The sequence below is a fragment of the Prionailurus bengalensis genome, chromosome B1, assembly GCF_016509475.1.
Source record: "Prionailurus bengalensis isolate Pbe53 chromosome B1, Fcat_Pben_1.1_paternal_pri, whole genome shotgun sequence".
Taxonomy (NCBI): domain Eukaryota; kingdom Metazoa; phylum Chordata; class Mammalia; order Carnivora; family Felidae; genus Prionailurus; species Prionailurus bengalensis.
This window is the reverse complement of record NC_057344.1, coordinates 33,845,250-33,865,949: the sequence shown is the minus strand read 5'-3', so window position 1 is coordinate 33,865,949 and position 20,700 is coordinate 33,845,250. Positions and strand designations below refer to the sequence as shown.

Here is a 20,700-nt window from a genome sequence, read left to right as displayed (position 1 = left end):
CCCACTGGAGCTTTTACCATACTAATCGTAGTTATTCTAAAGTATCATCTGATAGTTCTAACATCTGTGTCAGATATGAGTCTGGATATGTTCATTGGCAAGGTAGGCCTTTTTCTTTATTTTTTTCTTTTTTGGTTTTTTTTTTTTTTTTGGATGCCTTATTATTTTTTGTTGAAAGTCAGGCATCCTGTGAAAGGCATTATCTGAGGGGTGTGTGTGTGTGTGTGTGTGTGTGCGTGTGTATTTTTTCCTTGCCTGGAAATCATCACTTCTTTCCTTCCTTTAGGCCTCTTGAGTAAGGTTTGAATCAATCTAGCAGGAGTTGGTTGGATTGGGATTTTGTTGTTGTTGCTATGACTAGCCTCAGTCCATCACAAGCTTTAAATTCCTCTCACATTATTTTATGTTTAGGGTGAAGGCTGGTTTTCCAGAGGGTTTTTCTCAGTGTGTGCTTCATACTCATTTTTAGGTCTTTACTGGATCCCCCAGAGAGTTTCTTTATGCTGCAGACTCTCTCCCTTTGGTAGGTGGTTGTTACTTGTTACTGGATGATCGTTAGAATTTTGGTGGGCAGAGGGCATTTTCTTTCGCTTTACTAAACCTCAGTTTTTGGTAAGTCTTGTGTCCTATAGTGTCGGGGGTAGGTCCTTTTAGTGCTCCTGTTCCACTGCCAGAGGTAGCGACCTCTAATGGACATAGCCCGGTATGTATTCCTGCCCTTCCTTCTCCTTTCTTCCAGGGGTAGAAGCTTTCCATGTGTTTTATTTTCCTTCCTGTTCCTTTTTTATAGTTGTATTGAGACTTTACCGGTGCCCTGGGTGACAGGATTTGTTGCTCTTTCTCTCAGAAGCTTAAGCTCTCGGTTTAGGGCTAGAATTAGAATGAGGCGAGTGACACGCTCATTTCACCCTGGTCCTTGTCATGTTTGTGCCATAGGAGAGAGAGGAGAATGATCTTCGAGTGATTTCATGCCTTTTCACGCTCCTGTTCCCCTTCCCCAGGCCCACACTATGAGGGAGGCTTTCTCAGAGCTTTCACGTGGTGAGGTCTGTGTGGAGAAAAACCCAGGAGTAGGTGAGAATTCCCCTATGTCTGAAGCTCCGACGTTTGGTGTATTTTCTTGCTGTACCACACACACTCTAACTATATGGGTTTTAAGATTATTTTATACGAGTTATTGCTGGAACCTGGTCTGTTCCAGGTAAACAAATATTCATGTCCCGACTTTCCCTGTAGCTGCCAGCCTACCTTTCCTTAGGTTGCCTTGTGGCCTCAGCTCTGGATGAGTTCTAGAAAATTGTGAATTGATGGTCCAGTGTTTTTATTGATTGTAAGTTTGGAAGTGATGCTCTCCCCAGACTTCTACAATGTGGTGGTAAGGAACAGAGGTGGGGGGGGGGTTCTCCTTTGCCTTTGTCTGGTTTTGGTCTTAGGCAGGTCCTGAGTGTCAGAAGCAAAGCTTTCTTAGGGATTCTTTCCATCCTTCCCACAGCAGCAAAATTCTGCTTTCCATTTTTTGCAGATCTTTTGAGGAAGAGTTTTCTGACCATCCCTCAGTAGGAGAAAATCTCGATGAATGTTACTATAGGATCCTGGGCTCAAGATGTTTGTTTTTTTGTTTCAGGAGTAGAGGATGTGTGTGTGTGTGTGTGTGTGTGTGTGTGTGTGTATGTGTGTGTGTGTGCATGTTTAAACCCATCCCTTAACCATGTTGGGTCTTCCGTTCTACCCTAGGTTGTCAGAGATTACTATTTCTTTCCCCAGTGGCTTTAGATTTCTATTCCTTAAAGGAGAAGGTTCTGGATATGGCTTCAGGCTCTTTTCTTGCAGCAGTTGCTACTTTACTCCTTCTGGACTACTCCCACCAAGACAAGTTCTTTCTGTTCTACTACCTGGCTCCCAAAGTGTGCCCTGAGTTCCTAGAGGAGGTCCTTGGAGAGGAGTCTCTAAGTGTATGCAAAGCACCCTTGTTTCTGAGGTCCCTCGGATTCTATACTCTGGCACTGGCCTGTCCTAGGCCTTTAACAATTCACTTAAGAAGTTAAGTGAATTGGGGCGCCTGGGTGGCGCAGTCGGTAAGCGTCCGACTTCAGCCAGGTCACGATCTCGCGGTCCGTGAGTTCGAGCCCCGCGTCGGGCTCTGGGCTGATGGCTCAGAGCCTGGAGCCTGTTTCTGATACTGTGTCTCCCTCTCTCTCTGCCCCTCCCCCGTTCATGCTCTGTCTCTCTCTGTCTCAAAAATAAATAAACGTTGAAAAAAAAAAATTAAAAAAAAAAAAAAAGAAGTTAAGTGAATTAACTTCCCCACTTGTAGGATCCCTGGCGTCTCCTCCTCTACACTTTGCTAGAGACTAGCCAGTTCCGTCTGTCCTTGGGAGGGCCTATTTTTAGTTTTCAGGTTCTGTGGATGTTCTGCAACCACAACTGACTGATAGAGTCAAGGAAAATTATCATTATCTGGCTAGTCCTTGTTGTTAGTACAAGAGTAATGCTTTTTCCAACTTTGTACATCCTAGGTGGAAGTGGAATATATATATTATATATATATATGTGTGTGTGTGTGTGTGTGTGTGTGTATAATATATCTTATAAGTCTGGGTTTGTGACAAGCTTTGTAAGATGAACAGAGGAAATAAAATATGTACTTTCTAACCTGAAAGAGTTTACCATAAAGTCGGAAGCGGAATCGGACTACTTAAAGCAATACTTAAAATATATGATAATAGAATTGAAAACTGCAGTAGGAATCCAGAGGAGAGAATTACTGATGAAGATTCACGTGGTCAGAAAAAGTTGCTTGAAAATAAACTTCAAAGGGTGGATAGGGGGAAGAGAGAATAGAGGTCATTCCAAAGGAAAGAAACATTTCAGTTAAGAGAATAATGAATTAAAGGAAGACACCATGCATTTAAAGGGACCTCAAATAAGGCAATCTGGAAAGTCTAAACACATTTACATTTTTTCCAATTTTTTTTTGGTTTGTTTTTGTCCCCATTTGAGTAACTCCATCTTATTAAAATAACAAGCTTTACTGGTTCTTCTTGACAGGATGATACAATATCGTGAATTGTAAATATGAACTTCCCATCTTACACAGGTGTTCCTTGTTTGCCAGCCTTGTACCGTGCCTTCTGGATCTCTTTATTTGGTTCTTTGACATGAAGTAGATAAGGAAATCAGGCGTCTGTGCGTGGGTGTCATTGGCAGATTCCTGTCTCCCCTGTGGGAAATTACAACCTTCAGTGATTCTCTAGTGTTGTGTTATTGTTCTTGAAAAACCTGGAGCCCCCAGTCCAACACTTCTAATCAGAAATCATCTGGTAATGAAGTTGCCTATGGGCTGGACTTTATGCCATGGGGCAAGTCTAGAACTGACTGAGGTCTAGCTTGGCAGTAACAGAACTAAGAGAGATACCAACGGTACTAAAGCCCTAGGTTAACAAACACTTTTGGATCCCTATTAGCTAAACACATCCAAGACCTTCGGTCAATTAGAAGGCATTGAAAAAGAAGCCAAGGGGAAGGAGGTAGATCAGGATTAAGCAATGCTGATTCCTTATCATTTTTGAAGACCTTTTGCCACTGTCTCTCATGGCAGGAAACCACAAAAATGTTTCTCATTAAAAATATTCCCCATTTACAAGAATAAAGAGAAAGCAGTGTGCCCTGTAATGGGCATTCAGTACCAAAGTTGTGTGTGTGTGTGTGTGTGTGTGTGTGTGAGAGAGAGAGAGAGAGAGAGAAACAGACAAACAGAAATAGAGACAGACAGAGGCAGGAGGGGAGAGGAAAAGGTGGGGAGAGAAAGAGAGATGGTGATTAGTGAAAAATCTGAAGCTGAAACCATTCGATCTACCCCACTTAGTGGAACTATTTAATTATACCCTGAGTGATAATTTATTTTAAAAACCAGAGGATCTGTTTTCCCTGTTCTTGCCCTTAGGACCACAGTGAAAACGTGCTTAGAGTAGCAGGAACGATGGCCCATGAAATGGGCCATAACTTTGGAATGTTTCATGACTCCTATGTTTGCAAGTGCCCTTCTACAATATGTGTGATGGACAGAGCACTAAGGTGAGGCTTTCTTGGAAAGATGCGTTCATATCCCTGTTTTTGGTTCACTCTGGACTGTGCTGTTCTTTTATGTCATCTTTGGCAACACATCCACGCTTTTAAATGTCAAATAGCATAATCATGAATGAATATCTACACCAAACCGCCTTCCCCCTCATCAATGTGCATTTTTTTTTCATTAACTAAAGACATCATTTAAACACATTGTGTCTTTGCTGTTGGGGTGACTTGACATTTTTAACTTCAGGTTATCTACACCAGATCTGGTTTCGGAAAATAATTGGTATTTATCACATTTTCAATAAATTCAGATTGGGTAGTGGTAGGGAGAAAGTTCTGAGAGAAAAATCTAATCAAAGAAGAACATTCTCGAGGAGCCTGGGTGGCTCATCGGTTGAGCGTCCAACTTCGGCTCAGCTCATGATCTGACGGTTTGTGAGTTTGAGCCCCGCATCAGGCTCTGTGCTGACAGCTCAGAGCCTGGAGCCTGCTTCAGATTCTGTGTCTTCCTCTCTCTCTGCTCCTCCCCTGTGCACACTCTGTCTCTCTCCCAAAAATAAATAAAGATTAAAAAAAAATTAAAAACAAAAAGAAGAACGTTCTCCCAGAAGGATAAAGAGATTATACATTCCTGCCTTGCCTAAGTAAACTTACTGTGAAATTTTATCCTTAAAAATCCCATAGTCCCTTTCATATATATATTTCCTCTCTTGTATTTCCCTTTCCCAGCTCACTCAACCTAGGGTTCCACAAAATTGTATTATGGCAGCATGCCAGCTACATATCTTATGTTATCTCTCTCAGATACTACTGCATTTTTAAACCTCATCTTTATTTGTGAAAAGAAGAAATTCTATCAAAAGTAATTCATCCAGGGTGCGCGTGTGGCTTAGTTGGCTAAGTGTGCAACTCTTGATTTAGGCTCAAGTCAAAATCTCGCGGTTTGTGGGTTCGAGCCCCACGTCAGGCTCTGTGCCGACAGCTCAGAGCCTGGAGCCTGCTTCAGATTCTGTGTCTCCCCCTCTCTCTGCCTCTCCCCCGCTCGTGCTCTGTCTCTCTCAATCTCAAAAATAAACATTAAAAAAAATAAAAAAAAAGTTGGAGGTGTTTGTGTCCATCCAGAAGGGCTAATTTAGGCACAGAAATGAGCTCATGATTTAGCCATTGGGCACTAGATTGGATTTCATCTCTTGGGGAAGGTTTGGGGTATATCATCCCCAATGTGTGACATTGCTCCCTTCATGCTCAGCATGACTGTGTTTCATTCTCTTCTTCCTTGCCTTCACAGCTTCTATATTCCTACAGACTTCAGTTCCTGCAGCCGTGTCAGCTATGATAAGTTCTTTGAAGATAAATTATCAAATTGCGTCCTCAATGTTCCATTGCCTACAGATATCATATCCACCCCAATCTGTGGGAACCAGTTGGTAGAAATGGGAGAAGACTGTGATTGTGGGACTCCCGAGGTACCCTCAAGTACTCTCTGTGGTTTTTAAAAATAATGTTTATTTATTTATTTTGAGAGAAAGAGCGTGAGCAGGGGAGGGGGAGAGAGAGAGGGATAGAGAGAATCCCAAGCAGGCTCTGTCTGCCCTGTCAGTGAGGAGCCCGAAAGGGGGTTCGATCTCACAGTTCGTGAGACCTGAGCCAAAGTCAAGAGTCAGACACTTATCTGACTGAGCCACCCAGGCGCCCCCAACCAAGTACTTTCTAAAATGATCGAATGTGTTTTGCAATTGCTAAGAAGATAAACCATAAACCTGTATTACGCAGGCTCACTCTGAAATTGTGTGTTTCTATAATTTCGCATATGTTCAGGCTGGCTTTTCTAACAATGAATGATGCATTGCTTAAAAGACTTCCTACTTTCCATCTTGGGGTTCCTTCCCCATTTCTTTTTCTTTTTTCTTTTTTAAGAACAATCAACAATTGAGTTTTGTACTCTCTTCCTTCCCATCTGGCAGACATACTTAATGGCTCCTATGTGCCTATGACCTCTTGAGTGGTTACTTGAGGCACAGCACTGTGATAGTGCTCAGAGTGCAAATAGCTTGGCCAAGGTCACAGAGCTGGTGAAGGGAGGAGCCGAGACATGGACCCAGGTGTTTGTGTCAGCAATCCCAGAACCACCCTGCCCTGGGATTGAGTTCTTCCCTTTGGGACTGAAGAGTTTTTATCGTTAGGAGTTCTGGCTTGATCCCACCCTATTGATTTGGCAGCCAGGGTTCTGAATGGGACCTTTGCCCCCATTTTGTGAAGACTTAACATGAGTAGCACGTCAAGCCCTCGAGGGGTCAGCTTTTCAGTAACTTCAAAATATGACCATAAATTTATTCATTCTGTGAGAAAGCAGATTCTTTCCAAGATGATGTGTATATCTGAAATAAGGGTAGGGGCGCCTCGGTGGCTCAAGGGCCAAGCATCCGACTTCGGCTCAGGTCACAATCTCGCAGTTCATGGTTTTGAGCCCCGCGTCGGGCTCTGTGCTGACAGCTCAGAGCCTGGAGCCTGCTCCAGATTCTGTGTCTCCCTCTCTCTCTGACCCTCCCCCATTCATGCTCTATCTCTGTCTGTCTCAAAAATAAATAAACGTTAAAAAAAAAAAAGAAAGAAAGAAGGGTGAGAGTTTTAACCCTAACAAGTTGTAACTCTAAATATATCTTAGGGATACTAAGCAGCTATAAGAGGAACTTTCTGAGGTAGGAATTTCGCCAAAACCTTATGCAGGTATCTGATTTCCTAGAAGCAAGGTGGGGAGAGCAAGACAAAGTCTATTGCTTAACACAGAGTTGGATTAAGTGTCAAACTTAGATAAAGAACTGTACTTTTAGCTTTTTAGTGTCTGCCCTGGAGACTAAATTTACTGCTGGGTAGGTTCATGAGTTCAACTAATTATGTTTTTAATTATTTAGATAAATTTTATTTTATTATTATTTTTAATGTTTTATTTATTTTTGAGACAGAGAGAGACAGAGCATGAGCAGGGGAGGGGCAGAGAGAGAGGGAGACACAGAATCTGAAGCAGGCTCCAGGCTCCGAGCCATCAGCACAGAGCCCGACGCGGGGCTCGAACCCACAAACTGTGAGATCATGACCTCAGCCAAAGTTGGACGCTTAACCAACTGAGCCACCCAGGCGCCCCTGATAAATTTTATTTTAAAAGACTGTTCCTTTTCCTTTTGTTTTCACTCATATTCTACTAAAACTAGATCACTTGCAGTACTATAATGGGAGGCTGAGCAAACTAGAAGAGATATTCAAATTAAAGAAAGAAGGTGTCAGTAGCATTCAGGTCATAACAAATCACCAGTGGCTCCAAAATCTGTTTGTTTTTTTTTTAATGTTAAACTTTGTTCTTTTATTTTCATGAAAATTATATTCAGACTTACCAAAGTAGGGTTTATGTGATGAACAAATAATATTTTGAATTAATATGAAAATAGGGGCGCCTGGGTGGCTCAGTCGGTTAAGCGTCCGACTTCAGCCCGGGTCATGATCTCGCGGTGAGTTCGAGCCCCGTGTCGGGCTCTGTGCTGACCGCTCAGAGCCTGGAGCCTGCTTCGGATTCTGTGTCTCCCTCTCTTTCTGCCCCTCCCCTACTCATGCTCTGTGTCTCTCTGTCTCAGAAATAAATAAACATTAAAAATTTTTTTTTAAATATGAAATGAGAGCAAAATTTGAGGCCCAAACAGCGTTTGTATTTATTTCCGGTATTTCTTAGGAATGTACCAACATTTGCTGTGATGCTAAAACTTGTAAAATCAAAGCAAGTTTTCAATGTGCATCAGGAGAATGCTGTGAAAAGTGCCAGGTAAGATTATTACTTTAGTCTCTTTTAATAATTAAATACTGTGTATTTTTCTATATTAAAAATCTCTGAGATTACGTTGAATAAAATAGCAGAGTGCTAGTTTTCTGTCTATAAAGTAACGCTGCTTACCATTTATATATGAGTGCTTTACAAATACAGGCTATTCGATTCTCCAACAACCTTTTGAGTTAGATATTACCATCTCATTTTGCTTTTGAGGGAATAGAGGTTCAGAATAGAGAACGTGTAAGATAATAGGGCCACTGAATTGGCAAACTCCAAACGATCAGTTCCAAAGCCAAAGCTGGGGACTCCTACCTGCCACTGCTTCTGATGAAGGGCCTTCTTGCACCAAACCTCATAATTGGTTGCATATTTCTTTTGGTGGAAAATCTTTTATTTTAAATCTTGTGGAGTCTCCCCTATCTTGACACTTAGAAGTCACTTCAGGGTGAAATTCTTGGAAAACAGATATAAAGGATTCTGTGTCCTTTTCTCTGTGGGGCTCATTGACTTTCCTTTCAGGTTCAAGTTTAGAATTTTACATTCCATTGTTGCATAGGATTCTCTATTATGATTATTTGTTTATGTGTCTCTTTCCTTAGTTAGATTGACTCCAAAGGGCAGGGGGCTGATTCATCCTCGCCTAGCACAGAGTTTTGTGCATTTTAAATGCGCAAAAACTGTTCTTAGAAGGAATGTAGAGTTATAACGTACCAGATTGTGGGTAGTATTTGGGAGAGATTGGTTTCTTTTAATATCAGAGGGAGAGGAAAGAAAGAAAAGAGACCAAAAGGAAGAAAACTTGAGAACATAAGTAGTTTTCAACAAGCGTTGAATAATGGCTATTTGTTAGAGATTGTGGGAAATTAAAAAAAAAAAAGTAGTCTTTGACTTCAATGAACATGCTGTTTCTTTAGGGTAATGACATACATACCTGAAACATATGAAAATACCATGCATGATTAAATGCCCAGGTAGACGTTATAAAGATACATGCCCTTTGTGTAGCTTTTCACTTAATTTTCATAATGGCTCTGTAAAGGCGATATTAGAAAGGGAATTGGGTTTTCAGAGTGATGAAGTCCATTTTCAGCACCTAGCCCCTGGCAGAACCAAGATTCAAACCCGTATCTTTCAAATCCAAATTTAAAGTTCTTCCCACCCTGCATAGAAAGTAAGGACTGCGTTGTGCACTGAAGAAGACAGAGGGGGCTTCATGGAAAATGAGGCTGTCGCTAGTCTTAAAGTAATGTGTAGATTTTAGATAGCAGACAGAAAGAAAAAAAAAATCCCCAAAAGAGGAGACTGAGGGAAAGAATAAAGATAGAACAGGAGGTATAAGTGTGGCTCAGGGGACAGCTGGTAAGAAAGCGAGTCTGGCTGGAGCAGTCAGTGGGGGTTGAATTTGGAGGGTCTCTTATTAAATTTTGGATTCCATTCTATCATCACTGTAAAGATTTTGAAAGTTTTCTGATGATAGGGGAGCATGCCTCCTCACCTCACCTAGGGAAAGAGATGCCTCGAGTGTCCTCACAGCCTTCCTCAGATTTGCATAAATGGCAGAATTGGTTTGACTATGATTTCTCTGAGGAAGTAAGACCAAGGTTTGCAATAATAGATGGCGATGCAGTTAACACATCAAATGTGCATCCAGTTATTTCTTCTCCACAATAAGTCATTTCATAGGAAGAAGTGAGTTGAAAAGAAATATTTGAGCATACAATGAAAGGAATTAAGGATTAGGAAACATGACGCCTGGGAAAGTCTCAGAGCATGCTGATCTGGTGCTTGTAAAAACTTATTTTCTTTAATCCAGAAGGTTCACTTCACCAATACATCTCTGAAGTTGCACATTTAAATCTTGAAAATCTTGACAAAGATGCATTCGGTAAAGGAAAAGATAAATCCCTTCTTCGCATTTAAGATGAGGCTTGGTTTTCTTCTGTATTTTTCTCATTGATATTTCTATAGTGCTGGCATTATAAATTTGGAAATATTGATTACTTAAGGACTCCGGCCATTGGGCACAGTCAATAGAAGTGATACGATAGACGTCTGTAGTTTATACAATGCAAATGTAAGCATCATTCTATCTTACCGAAAGGCAACTCCTTTCCCCAAAAAAAAGGCCAAAAGGAAAAGATTATGCGCATCAATTTGAGATATTAGGGTAAGTCAGGTGGGGAAAAAAAACAACAACACAACTTCTCTTCACTTTTATTTCCCTGCAGCTTAAAAAGCCTGGTGCAGTGTGCAGACCAGCAAAAGATGAGTGTGACCTGTCAGAAATGTGTGATGGCAAATCTGGTATCTGCCCTGATGATAGATACCGAATCAACGGCTTCCCTTGTCAAAATGGGAAGGGCTACTGTTTGATGGGGATGTGCCCCACTCTTCAGGAGCAGTGCACCGAGCTGTGGGGACCAGGTAGGAGGGCAGACCCCCGTGTTGCGGGCATTCCTGCCTCTCTCTGTCTGCACACACAAGGACAAATCGTATTATAACGGGCAACAGTGTTTAATCATGGCCAAAGTAGTCTTCTGTCCCAGTCTTCTTTCTTAGAAATGGTGCATCCGCTCAGAATCCGGGATAAGTGCATTTTTAAGACATATGGTCAATTTGGGGACTGCTAGATTCAGCAAACAAAAATAAGGATGGCCCAGTTAAATTTTAATTTCAGATTAACAATGTTTTTTAGTATCAGTATGTCTCATGAAATATTTGAAGTAGACTTATACTAAGAAAACTTGGTTTATCTGAAATTCAAATTTAATGAGTAAAGCAGGAAAGAATAGCCAACGGGAAAAAAGACAGTCTCTTCAACAAATGTTGTTGGGAGAACTGGACAGCAACATGCCAAAGAATGAAACTGGACCACTTTCTTACACCGTACACAAAAGTAAATTCAAAATGAATTAAAAATCTAAATGTGAGACTTGAAACCATAAAAATCCTGGAGGAGAACAAAGGAAGCAACCTCTTTGACATTGGCTGTAGCAGCTTCTCTCTAGATATGTCTCTGGAGGCAAGAGAAACAAAAGCAAAAATAAACTATTGGGACTTCATCAAAATAAAACGTTTCTGCCCAGAGAAGGAAACAGTCAACAAAACTAAAAGGCAACCACTGGAATGGGAGAAGATATTTGTAAATGACATATCTGGTAATGGGTTAGTATCCCAAATACATAAAGAACTTACAAAACTCAACACCGACAAAATGAATAATTCAATTAAAACATGGGTAGAAGATATGAATAGACTTTTTTCCAAAGAAGACATCCAGATAACAGAGACATGAAAAGATGCTCAACATCACTCATCACCAGGGAAATACAAATCAAAGTTTATAATAAGATATCACCTCACACCTGTCAGGATGGCTAAAATCAACAACACAAGAAGCAACAGGCGCTGGAAAGGATACGGAGAGACGGGGACACTCTTGCCTTATTGGTGGGAATGCAAACTGGTATAGCCACTCTGGAAACCAGTATGGAGGTTCCTTAGAGAGTTAAAAATCAAATTACCCTATGATCCAGCAATTGTGCTACTAGGTATTTACCCAACGAATACAAAAAGACGAATTCAAAGGGATCGTGTACCCTGATGTTTATAGCAGCATTATCTACAAGAGCCAAGATATGGAAGCAGTCCAAATGTCTCTCAAGTAATGAATGGATAAGATGTGGTGTGTGTGTATATATATGTGTGTACATACACAGATGTGTATACACACACATATATATACACACACACACACACATATATGTGATGTATATACATATAAGTATATACATATATACTTATAGATGTGGTATATATATATATATACACACATATATATGTGGTATATACATGTAAGATGTGGTATATATATGGTGTATATATATATATGGTGTATATATATATATGATATATATGTATATATATATGGTGTGTGTGTGGAGAGTGTATATATATATATATATATGTATATATATATATATATGGCCCAGTTAATATATATATATATATGTACACCCCCCATACACACAATGGAATTTTACTCAGCCATCAAAAAGAATGCGGTCTTGGCATTTGCAATGACATGAGTGGAGCTAGAGAGTATAATGCTAAGTGAAATAAGTCAGAGAACGACAAATACCATATGATTTCACTCCTGTGGAATTCATATGTTCTTTGCACAGGGACCATGTGAATCTCTGTATCGTTACAATATTAGTATATGCGCTGCTCCAGCAAGCACACTCACATGTGCAATTTAAGAAACAAAACAAACAAAGAGGGAAAAAAAAGAGGGAGGTGAACCAAGAAGCAGACTTGTAGCTAAAGAGAGCAAACTGATGGTTCCCAGAGGGGGTTGGGGGGCATGAGTAATAGAGGTGATAGAGATTAAGGAGGGCACTTGTGATGAGCACTGGGTGACGTATGAAAGCGTTGATTCACTATATTGCACACCTGAAACTAACATTGCAACTCTGTTAACTAGCTCGAATTTAAATAAAAACTTAAAAGAAAAACAAATTTCACTGGGTATCCTGTGCTTTATCTGGAAACCCTGATCAAGATCCTTCTCAGATGAGTACACCCCTGGAAGTCTGTGGAGGTGGGGGGAGCGGTGTGCCGGGAGATGGGCAGAGTACAAGGAAAGGGGAAGAAAAGAAAAGAAGGGCTGTGGGAATGCAGAAGAGCAATCTGGGAAAGCCAAATCTCTTAAAGGTCCGTTTTGTCCGTCATACTGGAATTTTAGAAGACATATTCTCTGATTACACCATAAAAATAAATTAAAAATAAAAGCATAACTTAATCTCCAAAACTATAAACTGAAACTTCCATTGTGCTCAACAGATTGATCAGAAAGGCAATTTTATTTTTAAATTTTTTTTCAACGTTTTTATTTATTTTTGGGACAGAGAGAGACAGAGCATGAACGGGGGAGGGGCAGAGAGAGAGGGAGACACAGAATCCGAAACAGGCTCCAGGCTCTGAGCCATCAGCCCAGAGCCTGACGCGGGGCTCGAACTCACGGGCCGCGAGATCGTGACCTGGCTGAAGTCGGACGCTTAACCGACTGCGCCACCCAGGCGCCCCAGAAAGGCAATTTTAAAAATATCAGTTCTCCGGACTTTCTGCATAGGATGTCCATTGTGCATGTATATTTAATTTTCATACCCCCCTCTGCAACACTTCCAGATTCTTACCTAAGTGGCTGAAGGAATTTTTCAAACGGGGGAAATACATCTTCCTAAAAATACTTGAGGAGGGCTACCACATGCCAGGAACTTTTCATAATCCCTGAAAATATACATAAAACAAGAGAAAGGAAAGCAACATCGATCGCTGATTTACAACACACCCGGTCAAAGAGAAAAAGAAAAAGAAAGAAAGAAACCTGAGAAATACGTGGACTAGAACTTAGAAAAAAATTCCTGAATAAAACCCTTTGGATCAGGCAAGGGTGGGCTGAGACACAGTTTGAGGAGAACGCTGGACACCCCTGGTGCCTCAGGAAGTGCGCTGACCCCTGGATTCTGGCCTCAGCAAACCTCCCGATCACAGGTCAGGCGGACACGAACGCGAAATTACAGGTGGAAACAAGGATGGGTTTCCGGGTTAAAGAAACATGGCTTCCTTGGCTGACGTCAGTAGATAGCAGAAACCTGGGGAAAGAAAAACTTGAGCACAGAGGTGAAGCTCTGAGCTTCCCCTTTAGTATCTGGTGACAAAACCCTGAAGGAAATGCTTTCACATGGTCCTTTTGCCCGACCCTTCACTATCTGCCTCACCTGCGAATCTGTAAACTTCCCAGCACCCAGACACTATGTATTTTGTTCACAACTGTGTTCCCAGGGGGTCCTAACACATTGCCTGACTTGAGTAAATGTTCAAAATTATTGAATCACTGTGGAACATATTTATCTGATATTAGAATAGGAGAGATCTTTTAAATCATACATTCATAGGCAGCCCTTATAAAAGACCAGAGAAGCAGAGTTGCCTCAATGAAATTCCAAATTTTGCCGTTCATAAGGGCTCACAAATTTATTTCAAATTAATCTTCGAAGTTTGAAAAGTCTATCGCATATATATAGAAGGAGGTCTCGAGATCGCTATTCGATATCAGATCATTTCTGTAAGTCAGTTGCCGTTCCAAATATTAGAAATGTGGCCCAGGCATTAATAGGCAATTTGTCATAAAGAAGTACAAACATCTAAAGAACATTAAAATCATCTTAACTCACTAGCGAGAAGTAGAAGTACTGACACATTGATGAGTCAGGAGACATAAATATAGTAAGAAACAGGAGCGAAAAGTTGATTCCTTCCACGTTTGTCAAATTGGCAAAGCTTTTCTGCAGTTAGTGCTCAGTTTCAGTGAAGCTGTGACACAACACCCAGTTTTATAGTCTGGTAAGAACATGAGTTAGCACAGCCTTTCCAGGAAGAATTGGAAAAATGCATGTAGAATCTAAAAAGAAAATGCACTCTTTTCCCCGGGAATCGTATTCAGGAATGTTTGTTTACAAAGGATTTTCAGCCAGCACTTTTTCAAAAAATTATAATGGGTAATTGGGAAACATCTCAAAGTCCAAGAGTAAGCATGAGTGAAAATAAATTGTATAATATTTATGCAGTGCAATTTTTATAGCTATGATACTGCAGAATATGTAGTCATTGGGGAAAGGACAAGTGTATTGTTATATTAAATAACAAGGAGCCTGTAAATGTTACTGAGACCAAACAACTAAGAAAATACGGTAATAAAACTCATTTTTTCATCTTGGACATTGTTCAGGAAGGGCATGGACAGTGAGTTGAGTTACAGACAAACCCAGAGGTTAAGGCACTTGGCCAAGGTCACACAGCTGCGATTTAGCTCCTGAACCCTGAACCACTGTATTCTGTTGCTCATCTGATGGGGCTCTGAGAAGGATTACATGAGAAATGAAATACGTGATGCTTATTGTTGTGCGTGCACAAAGCAGTTTGGCTAAACATTGGAAGAAATGGTATTTCTCCTGGCAAGTATTACCAGGAGAGCATTCCAATGTCTGCCTGTGGGTTGTTAATGTACTGATTGTGGCTCTCCAATTAAGTCTTTACATTTAGATGGAGTTTTCTTAATCTTAAGCATGTCAGCCATATTTCCAAATGTGTAGCTATCCATTGTTCAAAAAATAAATATTTAAAACATTATTTTAAATTCTAACCAGCTTTCTTAGTAACAAATTATTGCAGCCTGTATTTCTGACAAGGGTCAATGGGATTATGCCCTAACAGTGCTTTTCATGCTATGTATTTCATTAATTTGACGTTTCATGAACCCTCTGTGGCATCGAACGCCTTATCTCTTTTCTTTTCTAATACGTCCCTGCTGACCATGCCTGGTTCCAGGGACCAGCGTTGCAGATAAATCGTGTTACAGCAGGAATGAAGGTGGGTCGAGGTATGGGTACTGTCGCAAAGTGGATGACACACGCATTCCCTGCAAAACAAAGTAAGTGGCCTTGTTGTTTGAACCTTCCTGCTCCACAGACTAGGGGACTCACTCTCTTCCAGACACACATTCTGATTCATTCCAGTTAAACAGAAAGTGAATTTGGACATCGCCCATTTGATAAGCATCCATTAGGTGACTATTATGTGCTAGGGTTTCAGGCTACTGACTGAGTTAAAAAGACAAATAAGAAATGATCTCTTTTTTCCAGTCGCTCATGGCCGGTGTTTCAGATGACATCGAGTACAGTCGTTGTTAAATAGAGTGAATGTTTGGATGAAACATGCAGCAGTGAATGGGCCTGGCTGGAAATCTATACGTGGATTTAATAATATTCCTTAGGTGCTTTTCCACCTAAGTCTTTCATTATGATTCAAGGAGTAGAGATATTTATCTACTCAGAAGAATAACCAATATAATGCTTATATAGTTTTATTTAAACTTGCCATGGTAAAGCATAAGAGACTCTTAAAAACTGAGAACAAACTGAGGGTTGATGGGGGGTGGGAGGGAGGGAGGGTAGGTGATGGGTATTGAGGAGGGGGCACCTTTTGGGAGGAGCCCTGGGTGTTGTATGGAAACCAATCTGACAATAAATTTCATATATTGAAAAAAAACTTTCCATGGCATTACAGAAAGAAAAAAAAAATACAGTAAGAAAAGATCGACAGTTCATCTGGAGCATTTGTTTTACTTTTTGTATTGATATTCTGGTGGGGAAAATTCTAGCATATCACAAGCAATGGGCTTAAAATTTCTCTTGATGTTTATTTATTTATTTGGAAAGAAAGAGCAAGAGAGTGAGTGGGGGAGGGACAGAAAAAGAGGGAGAGAGAGATTTACAAGCAGGCTCCGTGCTATCAAGGCAGACCCAACGTGAGGCTCAAACTCACAAGCCGTGAGATCATGACCTCAGCCACGATCAAGAGTCAGACATTTAATTGGCTAAACCACCCAGGTGCCCCAGGACTTCAGATTTTTGTTTAAGATCTTTTTTTAATTCCACAGTTTTAAGACGACTTTTAAAATTCAAATTATCACAGATTAAACTTAGTACCTGCTCCAGATTTTACACACACTAAGTACTGCATAGCAAGAGACTGAAGAAGGTTAACATTTCTCAACACTTTTCTATTAAACAATAATTGTTCTAGATGATAAATAGTACCAAACTGTATTTTGGACATAGTATCATCTCTTGGGGGTCCGGGTGGTCTCTCCTTTATAAGAAATCGGGACAGATTTAAAAGGGAAGACAATTATGTAAGAAGAAATGTGTATGTGTTTTGGGGGGACCAACATGTGGTTTGTGAGGTAGCAAGTGCAAAAGAGAGCAGAGTAGCTCCGTTTCCCTATGAGCATGTACGCACGCTATCGTTCTGTATAACCGTTTGTATGAGCACTGGGTCATTTCCGCAACTAGCGGCACAAACGTATCATTCTTTCCACGGCCCGACCTCCTAGTCACTTCTGAGTAGTCATTGGCTGTAGTGGAGACTACGCCTGGAATTCTCTGTGCTCTAGAGCCTTCTGTATACAGTGACTCCAGAAAAACACCTTCTCCGTTTTGGAGACAATGTATGCCTTTCTCCACTCTGCAGTCACATTTCCTAACAGCTACCAGAAGCATCAGAAGAATCTGATTCCCTCACTCTCAGAATAGTTTTTCTTAGCCCTCCTCTGAATTCTGCATGAAGCAATTGGCTCCAATTTTATTGGCATCGACTACTCACCTTGGCAGTAAGTGGATGGCTTTACTGAGTGCTGAGCTGTTTCATCTTTATTTGCAGGGAGATAGTTCTTCCAGTAACCACACGTGATGCCTTGGCGTGTCACCCAAGACTCAGCCTTAGATAGACACAGTTACAGTGGGGAGAATTCCTCAGCGCAATTCATGAAAATAAGAAGTAACCTTAGGGCACCTGGGTGGCTCAGTCGGTTAAGCGTCCGACTCTTGGTTTCCGCTCAGGTCATGATCTCTCGATTCGTGGGTTCCAGCCCCGCATCAGGCTCGGTGCTGCCAGCACGGAGCCTGTTTGGGATTCTCTCTCTCTCTCTCTCTCTCTCTCTCTCTCTCCCTCTCTCTCTGCCCCTCCCCCATTTACACTGTCTCTGTCTCTCTCCAAATAAATTAAGTAAAAAAAAAAAAAAAAGTACCTTAGCCGAAACAAAATAGAAACGGACTCCCTGTGTGCCCTTCATGATGTTACAAGTCAATTCTCCTTTATCTTGAAAATGACCTTCATTCCCAAGTGTTTCTTTTGGTCTGTCATGGCTTCTCCAGCTCCAGCCACTGCATTCCAATAAGCCAAAATGAGGAAAAGACATATTCTTTCACGTAAGGCCACCTGCAAGAATTTGCACGCAAGGTTCTGCTTTCTTGCAGTTGGCCGGAACTTAGTTAGGCACTTGGCCAAAAATCAGCTGCCCGAGAACCTGGGAAATCAGGATTTTGTTGTGTTTTGTTTTTTTTGTTTTTGAGTAGCAATGTTTCTTGTTACTATTCACTAGTTCTATTACCGAAGAACAAGGGGAACTTTGATACAAAGGAGAACTAGGAATCTCTGCTCTAGGGAGAAATGCCATTAATTAAATACCGATAGGGAGCTGTGTTACATTTGGGGAAAACTGCAATGTGGATCCTGGTGTTTTAACCGCAGAAAAATTTGGCTTTTCCTCAGTGATGCCCTGTGTGGGAAGTTGTTCTGCCAAGGTGGGTCAGATAATTTGCCCTGGAGAGGACATATAGTAACTTTCCTGACCTGTAAAATGTTCGATCCTGACGACAGCAGTCCAGAAATAGGCATGGTAGCTAATGGAACTAAGTGTGGACACAGGAAGGTAAGTTGAAAGTGTAGCTTTTAATCAAAATGTTCTTTGGTCTTGTTTTTTGTCTTGATGTTTGCTACTCAAGGCCTCCTTCTGTTCCACGGAGGACGGTTTTCAAAGCAATACTTACGCCATTCTTTTATGCATGCCTACATTCACCCCGTCAGTATTATTTAACAAGCAACTATTATGTGCTTAGTACTAGGTTATTAAACCTAGGTAAATTTTATTGCCCCCAAATCAGTAGGGTCTCAATAAATTATAAGCCATTCTGATAATAATAAAGAGAATAATAAAAATACTACTCATTTTTAGATAAATGATAATTGTTTGAATATTCCAGATGACATGATATTAACATGTTTTCCATAATGTTTTTGTTTGGAATGGGTGCCTTGTATCATGTGTAATGCTTAGCTCAGTGCTAAATATTTGTCTCAGGAGTGGACTGAAGGGGTAGATGAACAGAATGACCCATGAGGAATGAAGTCAAATAAGGAAATATTCTCTAGAGAACTTTCTAAATATTTAAAATAAATATTATCTAGATCCCATATTCTTATTTGCAAAGGAATGTTGTGATTTCCCTAATAAAAAGGTCAGTTTGGGGGCACCTGGGTAGCTGAGTTGGTTAAGCATTCGACTTTGGCCCAGGTCATGATCTCAGGGCTTGTGGGTTCGATCCCCGCGTTGGGTTCTGCGCTGATAGCTCGGAGCCTGGAGCCTGCTTGGGATTCTGGGTCTCCCTCTCTGTCTGTCCCTCCCCCGTTTGTGCTCTGTCTCTGTCTCTCTCTCTCTCTCTCTCTCTCTCTCTCAAAATAAAAAAATAATAATAATTTTAAAAAATTTTTAAAAAGGTAAGTTTGATAACAATAGTAGTGGCTAATAATATAAGACTAAATTCCAAAGGCTGAGCAATTTGCAGAACTGAAGCCATCAGGGATTGATGTGAACTCAGTGTTTTTTTCACATCACTTTCAGGTTTGCATTAATGCAGAATGTGTGGATATCGAAAGAGCCTACAAATCGACCAACTGCTCCTCCAAGTGCAGAGGGCATGCCGTAAGTTTTGAAAACGTTTCCCCAAGCTCGCCGAATCTTTTGGAAGTTCGGGTCAGTCCTGATGATGCTGAAGTACCGTTTCAGCGCTGAATGATACTAAGTCTGCCTAACCGCTCAATAGTTTGGTTCGATAAAAAAAATTTTCTTCCACGCATCTGGTATTGAAATTCCCATGATGGATCCATACACTACGGAGGTAGTTGCAAGGGTGCAGAGCAGGGGTTAGTCCTTCTTCCGAACGGATGAACAGGCTCCTTGGGTTGGTGGTCAGCCTAGTGTGGAAACTGACAGGATCACTGCTTGTCTAGGTGTGTGACCATGAGCTCCAGTGTCAGTGCAAAGAAGGATGGGCCCCTCCTGACTGTGATGACTCCACAGTGGTCTTCCGTAGGTAACATTACGCGTCTTGCTCTCCTCTTCCAAGCTTGTAGTTCGTAGTACATTAGATTTTGTCGCCTTTTTTTCTCTCCTCTTGGAATTCTTGTTCCGTAAATATTGAATCTAAAATATTAATCTTCAAGGTTTCTAACAACTTTTCAATCATATTTTCTAGTCCTTATGCTCCTGCTCGACATACGAAAAGATCTCCTCAATTTTTAGAGCTGCGATCTTATTTTAATTACCCCCATTTTCTCGCTTTATGATTATTCTATTTTCATAGCGGGCTTGGCTTAATGTGTAGATATAGAATCCTCATAAAACTCTCTAAGAATCTGGCTTCGGTTATTTTTGTAGGTTCACTGCTGTCCCTTGAATCATCTCTAATTCTTTTGAGTTTGATTGATCTGTCTTTCACCCTGTCTCTTATTTTACTGTGCTGTTTTTTTTTCTTCAGAATATGGGACCCTTGTTGAATGTGGGATTAGGCTGACTCGAATTAGCTTGCATGGGTTTTCTTTGTATGTTTTTGTGCTTGTTGTACCTCCTGATACCTCTCTGGATGGGACATCTGGATGTGAGCTCTATCGGTAGATAGAGAGACCTCCCTCTAGGACTTCGGAGTGGTAAGCAGCCAGGGTGGGGAATCCTCACCTCCAGTCGCCATGGTGAAGAGTACTTGGCCCAGGAGAGAGCTCTTCATTGCATTTACTTCCCGAGAGAGCTGCTTTTCCTCCACGCTCTTTCCTTGATCCTCCCTTTTCTGTCTCATCTACTGTGGGTATCTGCAGTTAGCCTCCATTCTGTTCCTCAGGCTCTTGAATCCCCCATTGCTTCTAGAGAGCAGTTCTTGGGTCTTTGCCCAGAGGCATAGCCCACTATTATTCTGCATACACAACGGATGGGGGTGCAGGTGGCGACGGGCCTGACCAAACCATCTGTTCCAAGTTCAGATTCTCTGTGGGCTTCCCAAGAAAAAAAATGGCATCTACTTCTGACGTTTGGGCTATTTTTAAAAAAAATTGTTGGTTCTGGGGTGCCTGGG

At 41.1% G+C, this 20,700-nt stretch overlaps 1 protein-coding gene across 1 annotated transcript in view; it reads left to right on the top strand.

The window, feature by feature from the left end:
• ADAM28 (ADAM metallopeptidase domain 28) overlaps positions 1–20,700 on the top strand; it is a 73,921-nt gene that overhangs the window by 35,307 nt on the left and 17,914 nt on the right. The window contains exons 11-18 of the mRNA XM_043561417.1: positions 3,944–4,074; positions 5,363–5,540; positions 7,796–7,885; positions 10,120–10,315; positions 15,284–15,386; positions 18,068–18,227; positions 19,197–19,277; positions 19,586–19,664. Coding sequence (XP_043417352.1) covers positions 3,944–4,074; positions 5,363–5,540; positions 7,796–7,885; positions 10,120–10,315; positions 15,284–15,386; positions 18,068–18,227; positions 19,197–19,277; positions 19,586–19,664 — 1,018 coding nt within the window. The remainder of the gene's footprint in view (positions 1–3,943; positions 4,075–5,362; positions 5,541–7,795; positions 7,886–10,119; positions 10,316–15,283; positions 15,387–18,067; positions 18,228–19,196; positions 19,278–19,585; positions 19,665–20,700) is intronic.